The sequence below is a fragment of the Opisthorchis viverrini genome (assembly GCF_000715545.1).
Source record: "Opisthorchis viverrini unplaced genomic scaffold opera_v5_450, whole genome shotgun sequence".
NCBI classification, from domain to species: Eukaryota; Metazoa; Platyhelminthes; class Trematoda; order Opisthorchiida; family Opisthorchiidae; genus Opisthorchis; species Opisthorchis viverrini.
The window spans coordinates 90,686-110,008 of record NW_008752110.1 but is presented as its reverse complement, the minus strand read 5'-3'; the positions used below and the strand labels follow the sequence as shown (position 1 = coordinate 110,008).

The 19,323-nt window shown below is 45.1% G+C and overlaps 1 protein-coding gene across 1 annotated transcript in view; it reads right to left on the bottom strand.

The window, feature by feature from the left end:
• Window positions 1-287: 287 nt before the first annotated feature.
• T265_15355 (hypothetical protein) overlaps window positions 288-19,323 on the bottom strand; it is a gene marked incomplete at both ends in the record, with an annotated part of 31,984 nt that continues 12,948 nt past the window's right edge. Inside the window, 6 exons of the mRNA XM_009177711.1 lie at window positions 288-700; window positions 3,863-4,307; window positions 7,788-7,991; window positions 11,748-12,164; window positions 14,737-15,268; window positions 15,999-16,231. Of these exons, the coding sequence (XP_009175975.1) occupies window positions 288-700; window positions 3,863-4,307; window positions 7,788-7,991; window positions 11,748-12,164; window positions 14,737-15,268; window positions 15,999-16,231 (2,244 nt within the window). The remainder of the gene's footprint in view (window positions 701-3,862; window positions 4,308-7,787; window positions 7,992-11,747; window positions 12,165-14,736; window positions 15,269-15,998; window positions 16,232-19,323) is intronic.

Here is a 19,323-nt window from a genome sequence, read left to right as displayed (position 1 = left end):
ACTAAGTAAAGTAAGAATTATGGAAGTCCACCTTTCGAATGCAACCAGTATGGTGTGAGGATAGAACAAGCTACATTGAGTAGCCTTTATGTCCACTTTCAGTTTTGACAAGTCCCAAGCCCAAAAAGTGACATTTTTGACAAAAGAAGGCCAATGAATTTAGAAGCCAAACAATCGTTTCCACTTCATGAAGCTCTCCGAGGAAATCCTCGCCAGATCGGTGTGTCTTTACCCTCAACGGACAAGATGCAGCTCTCTGGATTAATCAAAGGCATTGTGTTACTTACATTTTGTCCAGAAAGCGGTTCATGGCTATTCCTTGGACTTGAAGGAGATGATTGAATGGTGTCGTGAACAGTGCAGTTTCCGTTTAACATTGTCACAACAGGGTTTTCCTTTGGTTGCACCCTCTCTTCACCCTGGCGGATACGAACGAGCCCAGCTGGACAGCGCAAGGCGGCAAGCATGGTAGACTTTGCCAGCGTCTGACAGGCGCCTTTATTCTCCCGATCCTCATGGATCAGTTTCGTAGCCAAATCGAGACCTTCTGTGATGGGCGAGAGGTTCACTGGTAAACCTGGGTTAGATCTCACGACCAGAGAAGTAGCGGCATCAGACTGACTTTTTGGCAAGTTATGATGGGCTTGTGAATCCGGAGCTATATTGAGATTGGAACAAAAAAACTGTCTGTGAAAGAAGACTAGAACCCTACTTTACCGGTGAGGATAATGCTTACATAGCGTCTTCAAGTACCAAACGCCTTTGCACTTTGCTCTCAATAAGTGACAACTGCTATCCGTCTGTAGTAAGAGGATGTCATGAAAAGCATGTCAGTAGTATGTCGTTTATCAGAAAATGCTAGAGGTTTCATGGAGCTTTTTCAGTGACATTGACCTGAGTCATTCGTAACCTCAAAAAGTTGTGTGGTAGTACTGGCGAAAGAAGATCACGATAACGCACTTTTAAAATCATTCAGCTGTAGCAGCCTTTCGGTGCGTAAGTGCCGTGCCACCAGAAGGAGGCACGAGGGCTGGGATACTGCTAGATTCCCCAACCCTAGACTGGTGAATTCAAGGGGCAGAGGTTGGGTTCGAACCAAGGACCTTCCGGTCAATAAATTCGCCCTCTAACCACCGAGCCATCTCGACCCCTAATGCACAAATAGCTGTCCTCTACGTCCTTTTTGGAACCGGGTTCCGCATCTGATTTCAGACCTTATATTCCGACTAAAAAACAATTTGTGTTAGATGTGGTTCTAAAAAGACTCGGAAACTCGGAAACGATTTTGATCGATTAAACCTCACACAACGAAAATGGTTCAAATGAACAAGAACCTGAGATGCTACCTCAAGTTACCACATCCGGTTTGGTTTTGAGCCATACTGGAGGGTCCACTCTCTCATGATATATTTTATCAGACAAGATGGTACTAAAGCATAGGCTCGCCGATATGATGTCCTGAATCAGTCGATCTCGAAGTGGAGCATTGCAATGCTGCCAGAAACAAAGGCTGACGCCTTTTCATCACTCAAATCTATCTGAGCAGAATATGCAAAGCTGTTTTTTTTAAAATACACTTGTTACAAACTGTGGTGTTATGGTGAGAAATAGGTCAAAAGTACTTATCAGTTTGAAAGCCTCATTTCATTTGAATAGGGGTTTGGCGTTGGACAAATGTTCGCTATACAACCCCAGAGAAGTTATTCAAGTAGGTTTTAACCTCCTATACTATTCGCCCAAAGTGCCCCAACGTCCCGTGAGAACACTTGTACTGTGTATTCTGCTGACGGTTTGAATAGATTATAGAATCCCAGCCTACATTCCTTCCCGTTAACTAATTCGGTCTGATCTGAAAAGTCCTGAATCTGTTTACTTCTCGTTAGAGACGTTTCTAGAACGATTCAAACCAACAACTCTCCGCTTAATAGTTGTAGTCTACCCCCCTGGAGCACGAGCGGCGACTTGGCAGTGTTATTAACTCATAAGTTCGTAGCTTCTTTGAAAGTCACTTTTTACGTTCACCTTTCACAGTTAAGCTCCCGTTCTGCAATCACCAAGAGTTCCCGTTGCGACTGTGATTTCAGCTTAATTCGGTCAAGTGTGTGTGTGTGTGTGTGTGTGTGTGTGTGTGTGTGTGTGTGTGTGTGTGTGTGTGTGTGTGTGTGTGTGTGTGTGTGTGTGTGTGAGTAATCTCGAAGTGTCTGTCTTGACGAACAATGTACTTATCTGAACATTTGTAACGTTCGGATACTTTCTTGTTTTACATCCCAAGTGTCTATAACATGTGGGTGCTATGCACGCACGCGTTATTCGGACAGACCATCTGACCACCTGTACATCGAGCAGTACATATCTGCTTAGATCTTAAGGGTAGGCCTGTCTTGTGGGGCTTCCTAACATCGCCGGAAGCGAGTGTCTTCGGAAGTAAGCACTCCACTCAAATAGGCCCATTGGCCTGCTACATCGTGGCCCTGTTCATAAACTTCTTGACGGGGGTGTCCTGACGAAAATAAAACGGCGATGGTATGCGTCAGGCACTATACCCTGGTTGAAAACCTATTGGTTTTCCGTCTAAAAGAGTTCGCGAGATCCTGATTCCGAACCAACAAACGTAGGAACATCATTCAGCTCCAGTATATTAGAATGAAGTTATCTCTTGAATTAAACAGTCGTGCTAGCGGGACTGCAAACTTCCCACTACCTAGCAAGTTGCACTTGCTTTCGCAAAGGCTACAGATGCGCCGTCGAACGAAAGCCGGTTGGCACTATGGACGTAACAAATCCCCATGAAACCTTCTGATTATAACTGCAACATGTAATCCAGCTCATACAACAACGTCCCCGGAAAGCGACAGCTGGCGTTCTCAGGGTAGACGAGGAGCTCCTTGGGCCGTTTGCACTCTATTTGATGCTTCCAGGCAATGAATCTGCGTGGCCAACTGCGCACTGGTGATATCACATCGGTTATGCTGAAACGGTTGCAACCCACTAGCCAAGCTCGGAGAAGAAATCCACGTGATCAGTAACCAATAAACGCAACCGACCTACAAATATTCCGGTACATTTACTATCTATCCACCTGCCAAACAAGCAATGATCCCTCACCCAAAGAATCGATCAATCAATAAAATCAATCAATCAATCGATCAATTAGTCACTCAATCACCCAGACGATTGGTCATTTGGTACATCAGTCAGTCAATGTTTCTATTTGGTATTTTCACTTTGGACGTGACTAGGCTCGCTAATTTAGTTCAATTTGAGTACTGGCTGGGCACCGATGGGATGAGAAACACAAATAAACGTAAGTCGATGTAAGTTTATCTTCAATGGGAGCCTTTTTTAGTTGGCCATTTGATTGGAAGCACTTTTTAATACCGGTTAAGTCCTTGCTTGTGTCTTGATATTGTGATCAATAATATTCAGGGAGACTAATTCTTTCTGTTCAAAGTAGTAAAACTGGAATAAACCCAGCTTTCAAGTTCTTAAAATCACTTAATTTACGAGAGCTTTTAAGGTTAGACAGACGGAATTGCAAACAAACAAAAACTTGAATGGATGACCGGTAAAAAAGGCCTCAAACGCCGTTTAGGAAGCCGTTGTAATCATACGGGTAGCTCATTGAGGGCCCGGACAGACAATAGCTTCTATTCCATTTGATAAAGGTGTGACGGCCCAACTGTGGAACACAAGTGCATAAGTGCGACAGAGAGCGATTGTCCTCAGTAGCACTGTCTGTAAAGCCTCATCTGGTAAGCCGGAGGTCGGACTCGAGTGCATCCGTGGTCGTTAACCCATGTTTCGTGCATCTGGATTACTCATTACAAAGTAAAAACGTAAAGCAGATTTTCTGAAAGCCCACCTGGATGCTGAGTGTTGCTTGGGAGTTTGGGCTTGGTCGATTTTTGTCCTTCACTAGTATGCTCTCGACAAGGCGGTGCAATATTCTGATTCAAATAGTTTTCGACAAGGCGATGAGTTTCGTCTGATTGTGATACCTGGCATGGTGGCTTTCGTTCAGTAGATTGTAGGCCGTCGTAGAATTCCTTGTGTGTAGCCACAATCCCCTTCGATGTAGTTGTGCGTGAAGTGCCCACCTCAGGACTTGGCCTAGGTTCGTTCTCGTTGTTGGGTGACACCTGACTATCCGTCGAGTCCCAAGCATCCTGATGTGAGGCAAAGAAACTCAAATGCTCAAAATGAACATCTATGATGGCAAATGGAGCACGATAGCAAAACCCAGAAAAAAAAATAAATTCTGATAAGCTATGACCTTTTTGTGGATTCATACCAAGAATTACTGCCCCCTGTAGTTGGGTTGGCGTCTTCGTCTCCAGGTCATTTGATCTGACATTCTTTTTGACATGATAAGACTAAAGCCAAGAAGCTGTTCCAAAATGTCTTTACCAAAGCATTTTGCATGATGAAACTTAAAGTGTTCAACTCTGATCTCCAAAGATCTCGCAGCCTATATCTATGTAGCATTAGATTGCGGTGACGCCGAGATTGCTCAGAATGTAGTGGAAAAATAAGCTTCATTTGTCTGATTGAGTCTTAGTACAATATACGGGTATGTGATTCCTCTTCAATCACCGTGTGTTGATGCATACATCAGTCTGACTGTGAAGCGTTATCGCGTAAATATTATAAGTTCAAATACGGTTATCCTCATTGGGAATCTCATTCTTGGGAGCAAACATCTTTACAACGAAACGCGTCTGATGGGTCTCGTTAAGTTTCTGTTCAACGTAACCAACTCCAAAAGGGACCACTCACTCCAATCCTTAGGATTGTCTTTTGGAGACGGACAATTCAACATAATTTTTCAATCACAGGGCTTTCCTTTTAAGCCCCGGGGTTTGACAACTGTATCGGACGACATATCTGCTTTATCCGAGCCAACATCTGCTAGAATACACAGCTCTCTCACGCAGGACCACATGAAAGCTTTTTCTACCGGGGGTATATTTGTAGTTCGGGTTGAATAGGTGGCTGCTATTTTTCATTCATTTCCGTTGCGGATGCTTCGCCGCCAACCGGGATGTTATCGTGAAAGAACAGACTCTAGTCCACAGGTGTTGTTGCGCCATTTGGGTAGCTCAGGGGTGTGACAAAAACACGGGCCAATCAGCACGCAGGAATACAGCTGATAGAAGGAGTGCCTTCAACGAACCAATCAGATACGCAAGCCAGATTCCAAGCTGATCAGTTGTGTTAGGAAAAACCTCTCGAAAGCAACCATCCAGAGTAGAGCTATTAGCGACGTTTTAGAAGCCATGTGGGCACAAGTGAATGAAGAGTAACGACCCACGCGACCTCGCCTGACAACGTCCCTTTGATTGGCAGCAGCTACCAGGCCAATAAAAACTTTTTATCCATGTTCCCCCTGACGACAGCTTTGCTTGAGACAACTTGCGCACCTACAAATTTACCATAGGAAATTTGGTAATTGACGATCAACAGAATAACATAGAATGACGGAATAATTGCCATCATATGACATTGTAGCGACCCAGTCACCCATATACTTGACTGTTCAACTCACAGTCGCTCACTGGATCGCGAGGCTTGTCTTTTGTCTCATACGCACAAACACGTCGCATTTAGCTGACTCATCGGACATCGATTAGCTGCACCGCCTAGTCAGCGTAGCAGCCACTCATGTGCCGACGCGCCCACGTATACGTACTGGGACCTACATAAAGGGAAACCGAACCCAGTCAGGACACACACACTCGCGCGCGCACAGGGAGCAAGGAGTCAGCCCAAGCACTCCAAGTCCACGGACAATCATGGAACACGTGTAGCAGCCAAACTGCGGAGAAAACACGTTACCGCCGTCCGGACTTTCACCAAGGGACTCCCACATCCGACAAGTTCCCTGTTGACTTGCTCCACATTTAATATTGTCCGTTATTTTATACATGCTGAAAATCGTTTCTGTAAACTACTGTCAATCACAGTAAAGACAGTTAAAAGTACATGTATTTCCTGAGTTGCATTATGGCCATCCTCAGCTATGCACCAATAACATCCGATAACTACGACAACTATGCAAAAAACACGACCATTCGGGTCGAAAAGTACTCGACCGATACCAACAACAAAATTAACTGGATCGGAAAGCTGATTGTAAGCTGTCAGGTGTTACCAAAGTGTGCTGCCTTGTTAAAACAACCCAATGGGTACCCAAAAACGAACTCAAAGCACCATGATAGACCACAGTAACTTCGAGAAAGTCTCAAATGAAGCACATCTAAAAACACTTGTAAATGGGTTACATGACTGTGCTTGCTTTTAGGGGGAGCTTGGTATTCGGCCCTCTCTCAGAGGATGGTCAATGGTTAACTATGAGTTCAAGATTCTCACATTCCCGTTCTGATAGCACAATGAAGGCTGACCTAACCTGTTTTGAGTGTTTTAGGTGTGGGTTAGGCGTGTGTGTTGAGTGATATTCTATAAGTCGCGCCAAGCTATTCTATCGAAGCAACCTGACGTTTTGCACCTGCCAGAAAGCTTGCGTTCGCCCGACTGGATGCTATCCTTCGTGTTCAGTTCTAGAGATGTATACATCTATATTACTCTGTGATGTCTTTGCGCATACCTGACTCGTTCTAATATAATGTTACCAAACTTTTCGAAAAACAATTAAGACGAATTCATCAGCGGACCTCTCTGTATTTATGCTTGGACGCATCACCCCTAATAACCGAACAGTGCGTCAATTGAATGGATGTGTCACGTGCGGACCAGGGACCAAACGAAGTGTGCTCTGATTGATCAGAATGACAGCCAATCTGTATCGAGTATCTTTAGCTCGACGCTTCACGCCTCCTCACGGAGATTCTAGCACGACCTTGTGAAACTTTCTGTGATTACCATATAAATACATTTGTAATGATTTTCTTTCGTCTCCATAAAAGGCTGTCTGAAGCTGCCGTGCCTCTTGATATACCATAGTGGATGGAGCAGGAAGCCAATGACCGACACAGAGTTGTCGACCGTCCAACAGTCACAGCAATTTACTGACTCTGTCTCCAAGGCAGCTACATAGATATTTTCATACTTTTAGCAGGTGATACATCATTTGGTTTTACCAATGCAGTCAACTTTCTTACAAGTCTCTACATGGAATTCTCGGAGAAAATAAACCAATACCTCAAATGATGTCACCTAGGATGCAACGTTGGGCCTTAAAACTTGCATGTTAACGGTATCATTTGCGGTATGCTCCAGGACAAGGGAATCCCACAGCGGATGCCCTAAGTCGCCTACCATTACGAGATGTACCATTACACACACCGAAACCGGCCGAACTGGTAAATCTAATGAGTTGGGTTGATGATTTGCCTATCACTGCTGCGGAAATACGAGTAGAAACAAGAAAGGACCCAGAGCTCTCACGAGTCCTTCGTTTCACTTCATACGGGTGGCCGGAGAATGTTGGAAGTGCACTAAGCGGATTCTACGAACGATCGTCGGAGCTAAGTGTAGAGGACGGATGTTTATTATGGGGAGCAAGAGTGATAATTCCGAGGCGCTACCGTCCGGACATTTTAAGGGAATTACATTCAGGCCATCCAGGTAACACGCGAATGAAGGCTTTAGCCAGACACTATGTCTGGTGGCCTGGTATCGATCACGATGTGGAAATGGTCGTGCAAGGGTGTGAAGCGTGTCAGCAAAGTAGGGCTTTGCCCGCAGCAGCGCCCATATCACCATGGCAGTGGCCGTCACGACCGTGGAGCCGCATACACGTGGATTATTGTGGCCCTGTTGAAGGTTACATGATCCTGGTGATTGTCGATGCATATTCCAAGTGGATAGAGGCGATACCCACTAGAACTGCATCTAGTGCGTCGACCATGTCTATACTTCGCAGCGTTTTTGCATTGCATGGTGTGCCTGATACGATTGTTTCTGATAATGGCACGGCTTTTACCAGTGCGGAATTTCAGCAGTTTCTGAGAGCCAACGGGATTGAGCATGTTCTAACACCACCATACCATCCCGCTTCTAACGGCCTGGCGGAACGCGCGGTGGCAACGGTAAAGAATGGATTGAGAAAACAAAGCCCAGGTCCCCTACAAACAAGGTTGGACAAGTTTTTGCTGCAGTACAGAATTACGCCGCACACTACTACTGGTCAGGCTCCCTGCGAATTGCTAATGGGACGAAGACTTCGAACACGTTTGGATCTACTGCGGCCGGATTTGGCGCTTAGGGTCAAACAACAGCAGTGCTCCATGAAGCAAAACGCAGATAAACACGCCCGACCTCGCACATTACGAGATGGCGAGGAGGTTTACGTCAAACTTCAGCCTTCAGATAATGAATGGGTACGTGGATGTGTGAAGTCGACAAACCGTAACCTTATTGACATGCTGTTAGAAGACGGGAGGATAATACGCCGTCATTTAGACCATATCAGAACTAGGAAGCATGGACCGGATGCGGAACAAACACTGGAGACGCCAGTGCAGGTGGACTCCGGAGTGAAGCAAGAGAGCTTGGAAACACCCACAGATGCGCCAAGGTGTCTGCGGCGGTCGGCTAGGGAGTCAAGGCCGGTCGAACGTTATCAAGCTGGAGTTGGCTAAATCTAGCGGTGGAGGACTGTAGTAGCTGCTTCGGTGTGTCAGAGAGTTTGCGCGTGTGCGTGTCCGTTCGTCGTTCCACCATCGATCTGGCATGTGACTTGAGTGGCTGATTGGATGTGTGTCCGATTGGTTGGCTCGCGTGAGCGCTGTGGGTTGACTGGATATGTCACGAAAGCGGACCAGTCTGGCCGCGTGTACCCAATTCACCCGTGTCCGTACGCGTTCGTTCTTCTGACTTATTGTGAACTACAATAATAAGTGATTCCCACTGGATGCTATTCACCGGATAAAATTTGTCTGCTGATGCAGTTCCATTCTTCTGACTTATTGTGAACTACAATAATAAGTGATTCCCACTGGATGCTATTCACCGGATAAAATTTGTCTGCTGAGGGTTGCAGTTCCAAACTTCGATTTCCGGAAACCCTAGTTCTGTTTCTGAGCATATGATTTCAGCATCGTCACTTGTAGTCCAATTGGAGCGATTCAAGTTGCTGCAAAAACTTCCCGTCTCAATTATGGCTACGGGAACGAAGAACGAGATCAATACAAAGAACTTGACCGAAAAGTTGTTGAACTTCCACACTCATCCATAATTTTTACTGTCGCTCATGGTAGCACAGGAGGCTGGGTAATAAACACTTACATGGCCCAAGTTGCGTATCATCGCCATCGTTCGAAGCGCATACACCAACGTTGTTAGTGGACTTATGAGCTAACTCATCAATTCGGGTCCTTAAAAAGCAGAAGTTTCTGAAGTTTAATAAACAGTGAAAATGACTCCAGTACAAAAACTAAGTATAGCACCGCTCATACATACTGTTCGTATACCTTAGACCCGTAAACTGCTGCCTGCCGCAGTTGCGATATATCCTCGTACTCCTCATGAACACAGTTGCTTCAATACCGAGCACGAAGGCCGAGGCTGTGAGTCTTTTGTTTCTTGTCTAGACAGATGCCTATGGCAGCGTTGGCAGGAAGGAGACCGTCGCAGAAGATTGCCCACTAAATTACTCAACTTATTCTATCCAGCCTACTTCTCAGACCATTTGATAAATTATCTGGTGGCTGGCTTTGACAAAAATGTGAAATCGTTGATACCTTTTCAGTCAGCCCGTGACCTACCGGCAGATGTCCTGATTGTGGGTAACTTTAACGTGCCAGGAATCGAGTGGAGCTTGGCAGCGGTTGGGAACAACAGTGCTATACTAGGTTCCAGCGAAGAAACGATTCGTCTTGTCTACTCTTCGTCCTCTCGCGTGTGAGTAATGAGAATGAGCTCCAACTTGCTGTCTCGCTGGGGCACATCAATGAATTTCGGGCTAGACACTGTTGAAAAACCGTGGAGAAACCTTGTCTGTAGTACAGAATAACCATATAAGAAAGGATGGTCCTGGGAGCCTCCAGGAACGCTTGAGAAGAAACGCTCTGGGGGGTTACAAGTGAGTTTTCTCCGCCAACTGTATTCAGAAAAAGCAGGTAAGTACGAAATGTTGCTCGCTAGTGAAGTGCCAATCAAACCCGAACCCTATCAAGGATATCCTCAATCCAAATGTACGCTCAGGAACGCAGTGGTTGCTACTTGGGTCTATGGGTACAATGTTACAGAGGAGGGGCACACAGCAAGGACATTTTGCGAGTACTTCAACACCATCTACAAGAAAACGACCTATGTAGACCCACTCCTGGGGCTGCGGCATTTTATACAGCTTGTTGAGTGGTGAAGTCCAAAAGTACTGCTGTTAAGTTGATGGACTTCAATAAATCCCCGGAAGGGGAGAGTAACTCAGACGCAGTGGTTGCTACGTGGGTATATGGGTACAATGTTACAGAGGAGGGATGGACTTCAATAAATCCCCGGAAGGGGAGCAGTAACTCAGCGAGTAACCGGGTAGTCTCACGTGATTCTTTGCTAAATCGCTATCCTTACGCCAACTACCCGATGCACTGAAGACTGGGAAAGTTATTTCAGCTCATAAAGGCGGATCATGGCATGGTTCAAGTTCCACAAGTATTAAATCTAACCGCTTCTATAGGATTCTGGCATTTGGTATACGCTAGAAGGTAAGCAAGAAATAGTGCGATCATGTGCAAAGGCTTTCCTGCTCACCAAATTTCTTAAGGCCCCTCAAAATAGTAGCCACAATGATTTAGAGCTCAGAAAGCTGATACATTCTGTCTATATTTCTGGAAGGATGCGGACTATGAGGGTCATCGATTTCGGACGACCAAGTGACCAAACCTTTGGGTGAGTCCAAGAGTTCCTTTATGGAAACACTTTCAGAGCAGCTTGCGAGACCCTACTGACACAGTTCTGTAGCCACCAGCGGGATGCTTAAAATGTGTAATTCTCCCGCTGCTATGCCTACTATATGCCCATCTATGTAATGATACTTAGGTGGACCCTCGGAACTACGAGGATCCACGAAAGGACTTGAATTTTGGAGCATCCTGGGCTCAAAGTGTTATCTACCGACAAATGTCTTCAAATGGAGCAGAAACTTTTGTGGTTGTACACACGAGGCATTCAGCTGTACTTACTCTATTTCGGCACCAACCGGAAGCGGAAATTCACACAACTTACAGACGGTTGAATACCGTCACCTAACAGCAATGGAACGCACAGAGAATCTGCTTGCCGAGCTCGACAAACAGAGTAACAACCAGGCAGAGCATCCAAGCTGTCTGTATAATGCGACACCGCTGTTCCCACCATTGTTCAGACTTCACACAAAGAACTCTGATAGACATTCGACAATCTTCATACCTGGTACTGTTAAAATCAGTAGTGAAATTCCGCATATATTCCCATTTTCAGATTTAACTATAGAGAACTATCACGGATCGCAGTTCTATGATCTGTCACCTAGTCCGATATCCCGTAGATGCGTGAAAGCCTCGCTAGATGAACTGCGTTCATAGATTCCCTTCTCCGGTAATGACGCGGAGTAAACTATATGTTAAAAACTGACACGAACTTGACTTATCCTCAGTTGACATGACCTGGAAGCTACTGAATAGTAGAGTTTTGATTCAGAATCACGTGATCATTTTTAGAGGATCTCACTCGACCACACAGTTGACCCATAGGATTTTTTCTAATAAAAGATCATCTGAAACTGACCCATCAAAAGTCAACCTCCTCACCTCTGACTTTATCCGAACGTGCTTATCTGAGTCTCCCTCACAGACCGAATCAACCAAGAGCATCCTGTCGAATCCAACGGGGAAGCACTCAGCTGAATGCGAGCGTCGCCGTTGCCGAGTGGACTCAGAGTTTGACACAGTTTCTGCCTTTTCTTTTGCCTCGTCAACATTTTGGATACCGCTGTATGATCTCGCACGGTCAGCCGTGTTAGTGCCTTCAGGATCATCTGTGACTAACTCACAGGAGGCCAGTGGTGCCAGCCGGGTATGACCTTTGGTCAACACACCATCCGAGGTGGCATTGTCCAATGGTGATGAAGGTACAGTTTCACGTTTAGCAGAATTTCTCTTCGTTGGCTGTGGGGATATAAAGGGGAAGGTATTGGGACACATCGATTGGATTTGATTATGGTGTTTCTATGCTAGAACGAACAAGAAATGGGATGTTACTAATGATGCTGACGATAATGATGGTGATAATGTTGTTGTTGTTCTTTTGCCTCGTCAACATTTTGGATACCGCTGTATGATCTCGCACGGTCAGCCGTGTTAGTGCCTTCAGGATCATCTGTGACTAACTCACAGGAGGCCAGTGGTGCCAGCCGGGTATGACCTTTGGTCAACACACCATCCGAGGTGGCATTGTCCAATGGTGATGAAGGTACAGTTTCACGTTTAGCAGAATTTCTCTTCGTTGGCTGTGGGGATATAAAGGGGAAGGTATTGGGACACATCGATTGGATTTGATTATGGTGTTTCTATGCTAGAACGAACAAGAAATGGGATGTTACTAATGATGCTGACGATAATGATGGTGATAATGATGATGATGGTGGTGGTGATGGTGATGATGATGATGATGATGATGATGACGACGACGATGATGACCGGGATGATATAGATACTGATTATGATGATTGTGATGATGAGAACGGTGGTCGGGAGAGCCCATCGGCGCTTCGGGGCAATAAAGGATACCTTTTACGATATTCTTTCTCAGTATAAGTGACTAAAACTGCCTACCAGTCATTAGTGTACGGATCTACTAAACGGAGAATCGCGTGTTCAAGTTGGCTAAAGAATTCCCCAATCTCAACGTCATTTGTGTTTCTCTACAGTATTCCAATTCAAAGTAATTGACATGTTTATCAATATCTCAATCCGCCAGATTAAGTGCATCGTATTGATTGCGAAAAGGCTTTGACTAGTGACTGCACACACTTCCTCCGAGAGGAGGAGGAAACTACTCATGCAGTTGCTGAAAACGCTTGGAAAGCCCAATACTCGTCTCACTCCTCTTGGGGTTAACCAGGTAGAGGTACTTTTCAGCACCCTTGTGAGTAGTTCTGCTCATGAAAATTTACTCTGATGCCTCGAATATCGTGCCAACTGAATCACCAGCCGGCATTCGTGAAGCACATTCAGTTGGAGAATATCATGGGCGAGAGCTTCGGCTACGACTCAGCTGATTCAGATTAGTGTAAAAATGAGTGTCGTTTGCAAGCATCACTATAGTTTTTCCCTCCCACATTCACATTTTGATAGGTGTTTTATTGGTTTCAGACGATTGCGAGATGTGTAGAATTCGCGTCCACATTAGTCTCGTTTAAAAAAGTTGTCCTCGTATCCCGATGCAGCTATTCTGATGAGTTTACACCAAAAGGTGAAAGCACTGGACACGAGTTTCCCCCATCAGCTTTGTCTTATCGAGGCTGGAAGTCTGAATTGCTGACGTACGAGGCGAGCATGTTACCATCAGGTCACGCTGGACGCGCCTGAATTACCACGTTCAAGCGGAAGAACATGTTCACGCTCAAGTGATGTGATTGGTTCGCCTGACGCCTGACACAGCTTTAATTGCCTCGAGGATGTTTTATAGATCTTGTTCATGCAGGAGCCATTCAGAGAGACATTATAAGACTGTTAACTAAACTTCCTGGCATCCATTTGCTACCAACATCTGATGCTTTAGACATCAGAATTATCAAGCGGAACAAGAAAGGGATGCGGTAAGCAACTGTCACTTGAAGAATGAAGGCCAAATAAGCTATGCTCCAATACATTTCTCATAAGGTTGCCAAAATTCTTCGACGGCCCACGACTAGTTTCGCCCATGTTGAGGCTCACCAGGTAGGCGCAGTCCCCGAGTTTTCCTCAACTTTATGTTCTACTTGAAATCAAATTGCACGGAATTAGCGAATATACAGTCATTTGCAAACAAATTTGGTTTTGCGAAAGATTCACCCGAAACCCAGCTGAAATTCTCGTTTATGGTGTTTCCGAGCAACTGACTGCGCTGCACCAGGCCGCCTCATGTTTCAACCGGCACGATCTTCGAGATATTGTTGTTCGTAATGCACTACTTATGAGGTTGCCGAAAACTCTTCGACAGTCCACTAGTTTCGCCCTTCTTGAGGCTCATCAGTCTCCGAGTTTCCGTCAACCTTATGTTCTACTTGAAACCAAATTGCACGGAGTTGGCAAATGCACTCATTTGCAAACAAATCTGGTTTTGCGAGAGACTCACTCGGACGCCAGCTTAATCCCTGGTTTGTGATGTGATGAAGCCTGGTGACTGCGCTTCACAAGGCTGATTCATGTTTCAATTGGCACAGTATTCGAGATATCGCAATATATGTATAGACGTAATACACCAGTTATAGGGTTGCTCAAAATTCCTGAGGTGGGACTCAACGTTTATAGCTTAGCGAACGGCCTACGTCTGAATCGCTCGGGTGATGACATACAGTTGCTGAGATCCGGATTCAGTTCGTTTTTCAAGTATATGACGTCCTAGAGAATAAGAGCGGGTATTGAACATGCCCAGAGCTTTCACAAACCATTATTCGGTCTTGACTTAGCGGCGCACGAAACCATGTGTCCTCCCTTAAGTCTTTAATACACTTTGATTAGATAAACGGATAAATGTATATACACGCCAAATTTATTGTACAAATGATGAAAATAGATTATAGTTTCTGATACTTACGCCCACTAATTCTGACAGGTTGGGTAGCTGAAGGGGTGGATCGTCCCGAATGTTGAATATGCCACTAAAAATGGGAGAACGGGGGATCAGTGGAGGGGGTGAGGAGCATGAACTCAGGGTTCGGGGTCTTCCCGCCAAATCTGCTGTATCAAGATTGCCGGAACTGTTCTTTGAATCCTTCTCTGTGCCATAGTTGATCTCGGAACGTGACATTCTTTGCGAGTCCAGTAAGGAGGCGGAAATCGTTCCTTCAGGTGAAGCGGGATTTGGGGATTCTGAAGCAGACATTGGTCGGGACGGTAAGTTAAACGGACGACGCTTTATTATTGGCGCCTTTAGACGCAGTTCCGGCAGGCAACTATGTGTTGATTGAACCGGTGATGCTGTCTTGGGTCGAGACTCATCATCCTTGAGCTGATCCTCCTCTTGTAGCGAAAGCTTTTCCTGAAGTACTGGAAGACGACCTGGCATTGCCACGTCTGAAAATCGAAATGCGCTTGGACTGCGACCCTCTTGAGATACGTTTGGGCTACTAAATTTGAGAACAGGTACAAAATATGTTCGATAAACAACGGACCATTATTAATTCGAGGGGAGAAAGTCACTGCAATCTCATATTGACAATATTGATCAATAATTGAATCTCTGCTTAAAGCCATTCAGGGCACTCAGGGAACCAAGAACAAAGTTTGTTACTGTCCGGTTCTTTCTACTGATAAACCGAAAATCTTATGCAATGGTTACATGAGTTCCAAAGGCATGTATGTCATACAGATTCTCGAGACGGAACGATTCATAGGCTGACTCAATTTGAGACGCGGCGACGTGGGTACCTTGAATGATTTTGATCATCCATGAGGGTGATACACTGTAAAAGTGTAGTGTATCAGCCCAAAAAATAGGTCCCATGAAGCAGGTTTTTTTCTTACAATGGTAGTTCAACGAATGTACAATCCAATCGGCTATTCTCACTAAAGTACCCGCTGCTGAAAAGGGGTCACTTTGAAGCCAGCTACTGGCTTTCATTTCATAACAGCTGGAGCTCTTTGTCACGGCGGAAACACTCTTAATGCGCTATATGGGATAGCGCACAGTCCTTCCAAGCGCGTTTGGTACTCGGTGCGTCGGTTTACTTGGTGAACTTTTACCATGATCTTACTGGTCAGCTCTTTCCAGACGAGCTACGGCCAACAGAAACACACGAGCCTTTATGAGGCTTTAAGGGGTTAGTGCGGGACGAGCAGCCGCCTTGTCCAACTTACTAGATCAGAGTTGATGTATTGATCGAAACCTGTGCCGGTTGATGTTGAAGTAAAATGGTGCTGGCTGCGCCTTCCATTTCCGGGTTGGCCAGTACCTGCTTCAGCGCCCAGATCACAGTTAGTCCGGTTGTGAAGACGCGGTAGGTGAGTAGGAATGTATTGAGGAAATCAATAGAAAGGAATCGGGCGTCCGTCAAACGATCCAGTAACCGATCAACTGTGGCGTAACGGATCTGTGTGCAAATTCGAGTTGACGGGAAAATAAACAAGTCATTAGACTGAAAATGCTGACGGGGGATTTCGAATTTAAGCGTAGGGGGTAGACACATCTTGTTTGGATTGTCGGAAGTAGAGATGTCAGCTCATGACCAAAAACCTGTTTCATCCTCTCGTGGTCCTAGTGTAAATTCTCTAATCTTATGAAAAGTACGTTTCACTTTTCATACCTTTCGAGTCATATAACTCGCAGTGTTTCTTCTTACTGACCTATTTGAATTATTTCCTGGTGCGTTGGCAGAAGAGCCATTTCTGATATCGACCTGTTATCGATCTCCTTCAAATTTCTCTCTGTTTAAGGGTAATCACGTGCCTTTTGTTGAGTGATCCTTCAACCAGTTCATTGGGCAAACATATAGAGCCCGTGAACATCACTCGCGAAAAAATCACCGAGTTTCAGCCACCCATGAAAACGTATTGCATGGACGATGTCATATAAAAATCAGGTTGCTGAGACCTCAATAGCGTTTGACCCTTCTCCAAGACTCAATAAGTAGAGGTCACGTGTAGTTTTAAAGTTTGGTCGCCTCACACGAAATTGTTGAAACTGAATTGTTAAAACTTTGAACAAGTGGATGCAAAGACAAAGAAGCTGGTAGCTAAAATCGTCATATCGAGCACCAACGTCACTAGTAATACATGGACGGTCAACCGGATTTAACTTCACGCCTGTCAGAGACATCTGGTTGGGGGAACCTTTGGGGAAGTTTACATAAAGCTGCCCCTAAAGGTTCTGAACGTATGCTGACCAGACAACCAGCAAGTTGGTTGTGATTTTCAATAGGAAACCCGTTACATATTCACGGGAAATTCTGCTGACTAGGCGAAGCAAGATTTTGTATACAAAATGTCAATAGATCGATCTACTTGTCCTTCAGTTACCAAAATCCTCACGGATTGGAAGCAGTAAGGATGGCCGTTTAATCGATTTAGCACAGATCATGAAATGGAACCCCTAGGACCCTGTGTAACTTGTTCAATGGAAGCGAAATGCGAATAACGTCTGTTTGAACTAGGTGGAAAAATAAGTCTATTCCATGTCATGCGGCTTCCCCAACCATTCATGAGAAATAAATAAATAGATAGTAAACCAACTTTTACGATGCACCCATGATTCTTCTCCTCATTTCGCCAACTTTCGAAGGCCCTATTTTGACTCTTAAGAATTTTTTTAAAATCGTCCAGCAGTTGCAGCTTTCTGGTGCCTAGCTATCACGCCGCCTGGGTGAAGTATGAGGGTTGAACTACTATCAGGTTGTCCTAACCTGAGCAAGAGCAGTCGAGATACCAGTTTTGGATTCGAACCACGGACGTTCCGTTCCCCCCTTAAACACTGAGCTATCTCGAGCCCAGTTTGAGCGGGAGAATTCAACGTGGTGGGTCTGTACATGTATCTTTGTGCAAGTCAATTTGATAATCCAAAACGCTAGAGAAAATCACTGTTTTTGGTCTCACAAAGGCGCCCATTGAAATGGAGAAAACAGAGGATGCGAAGGGAACTCGTTTTGGAAAATCACATCTCGCAGCTACGTATCCAAAGCAGTTTGGAAGTCAGCGAAATACACTTATTTGAAAACTAATTTGGCTTTGCGAGAGGCACACCTTGAACCAAGCTGAATCTCTCGTTTGTGATGTTTCCAGGCAACTGAATGTGCTGCACCTCATGTTTGGGTCGCTACAATATTTGAGATATTGTGGTACATGTATATTCGTACTGAACTACTCACAAGGTTGCTGGAAATTCGTCGACAGCCCACCTTGTGAGTAGTGCAGAACGAAATTCGCGATATCTCAAATATCGTAGCGACTAAATCATGAGGCGGACTGGTGCAGTACATTCATTTGTTTGGAGACAAACGTGAGATTCAGCTCGGTTCCAGGTGTCTCCCGAAAAACCAAATTAGTTTGCAGATGAGTGTATTTCGCTAATTTCGTGCAATTTGGCTTTAATTAGAACGTAAGGTTGACGGAAACCCAAAGACTGAGCCTACCTGATGAGTCCCAAGAAGGCCGAAGCCGGCCGTGGGCTGTCAGTGAATTTTCAGCAACCTTATGAGTACGAATATACAGTTTTGAAGTCATTTGACTTGATTGTGTGGTATCAGTTGTAAATAGTTTGGTAACAGTTAATAAACATAGCTCACGAGCTACTGAGCAGTGGAGTCCAGTGACAGACTGTATGCCCACATCACAATTACAACTCATCACGTTCAAGAGGACTGCAGTGGAAACCGTGTTAAACTACGATCTAAAACCAGGAGAATCGCCAGCAAATTCCGTTGTTCCAACGCAGCTATCGATTCAACCTGTAACGAAACCGTAATAGCGTTTCCCACTGTCGCATCGGTCCCTTTGGCAGTATATTTAATCAACAACCCAATCAAATAAATTTTGATCCGGTGCTGAATTGATAGCGTTTTGCACAACAGCTGGTTAACCTCAGCCCTCTTGTACGCTGACCAAATCAGATCTCAGAATATCCATGTGCCCAGATGTGCGTGATTGGTTGTCTTCAATGAACCAATCCAAACATGAAGATCATGTGTTTCACATTAGCTTGGGGCCACACCCCTAAAACACAGTGATATTCCCCAGAAAAATGTCCCAGGAAAATTACGCTTCCTAAAAGAGAATCGAATGGCTTAGTTTCAAAATTATTTGGGCTACAGTAGCGGTCACTCGGATTAAAAGTACTTTTTAGATGTGCCAAGCTTGAAGCTATCGCTTCACCCATATAAATAACTACAGTGCTCACCGACACTCACTAGATCACGAGATCTGTCTTTTTCCTTACACTCACAAGTCGCGCCACACACAATCGTGACTCACTTGACTACACAGGACTCACCTTTTTCCCTACATTTACAAGTCACAAGGATGACTCATCTGACATTGACTGTCTACCGTCTGATAGGTGTAGCAACAAATCATGTGCTGACACCCACACACACGCAAACGTAGCTACATATAGGAAGACCGATCACAATCAACGCACACTGACTCGCGCGCGCGTAGGGAGCAGGAGGTCGGCCGCACTCCACAAGTTCAC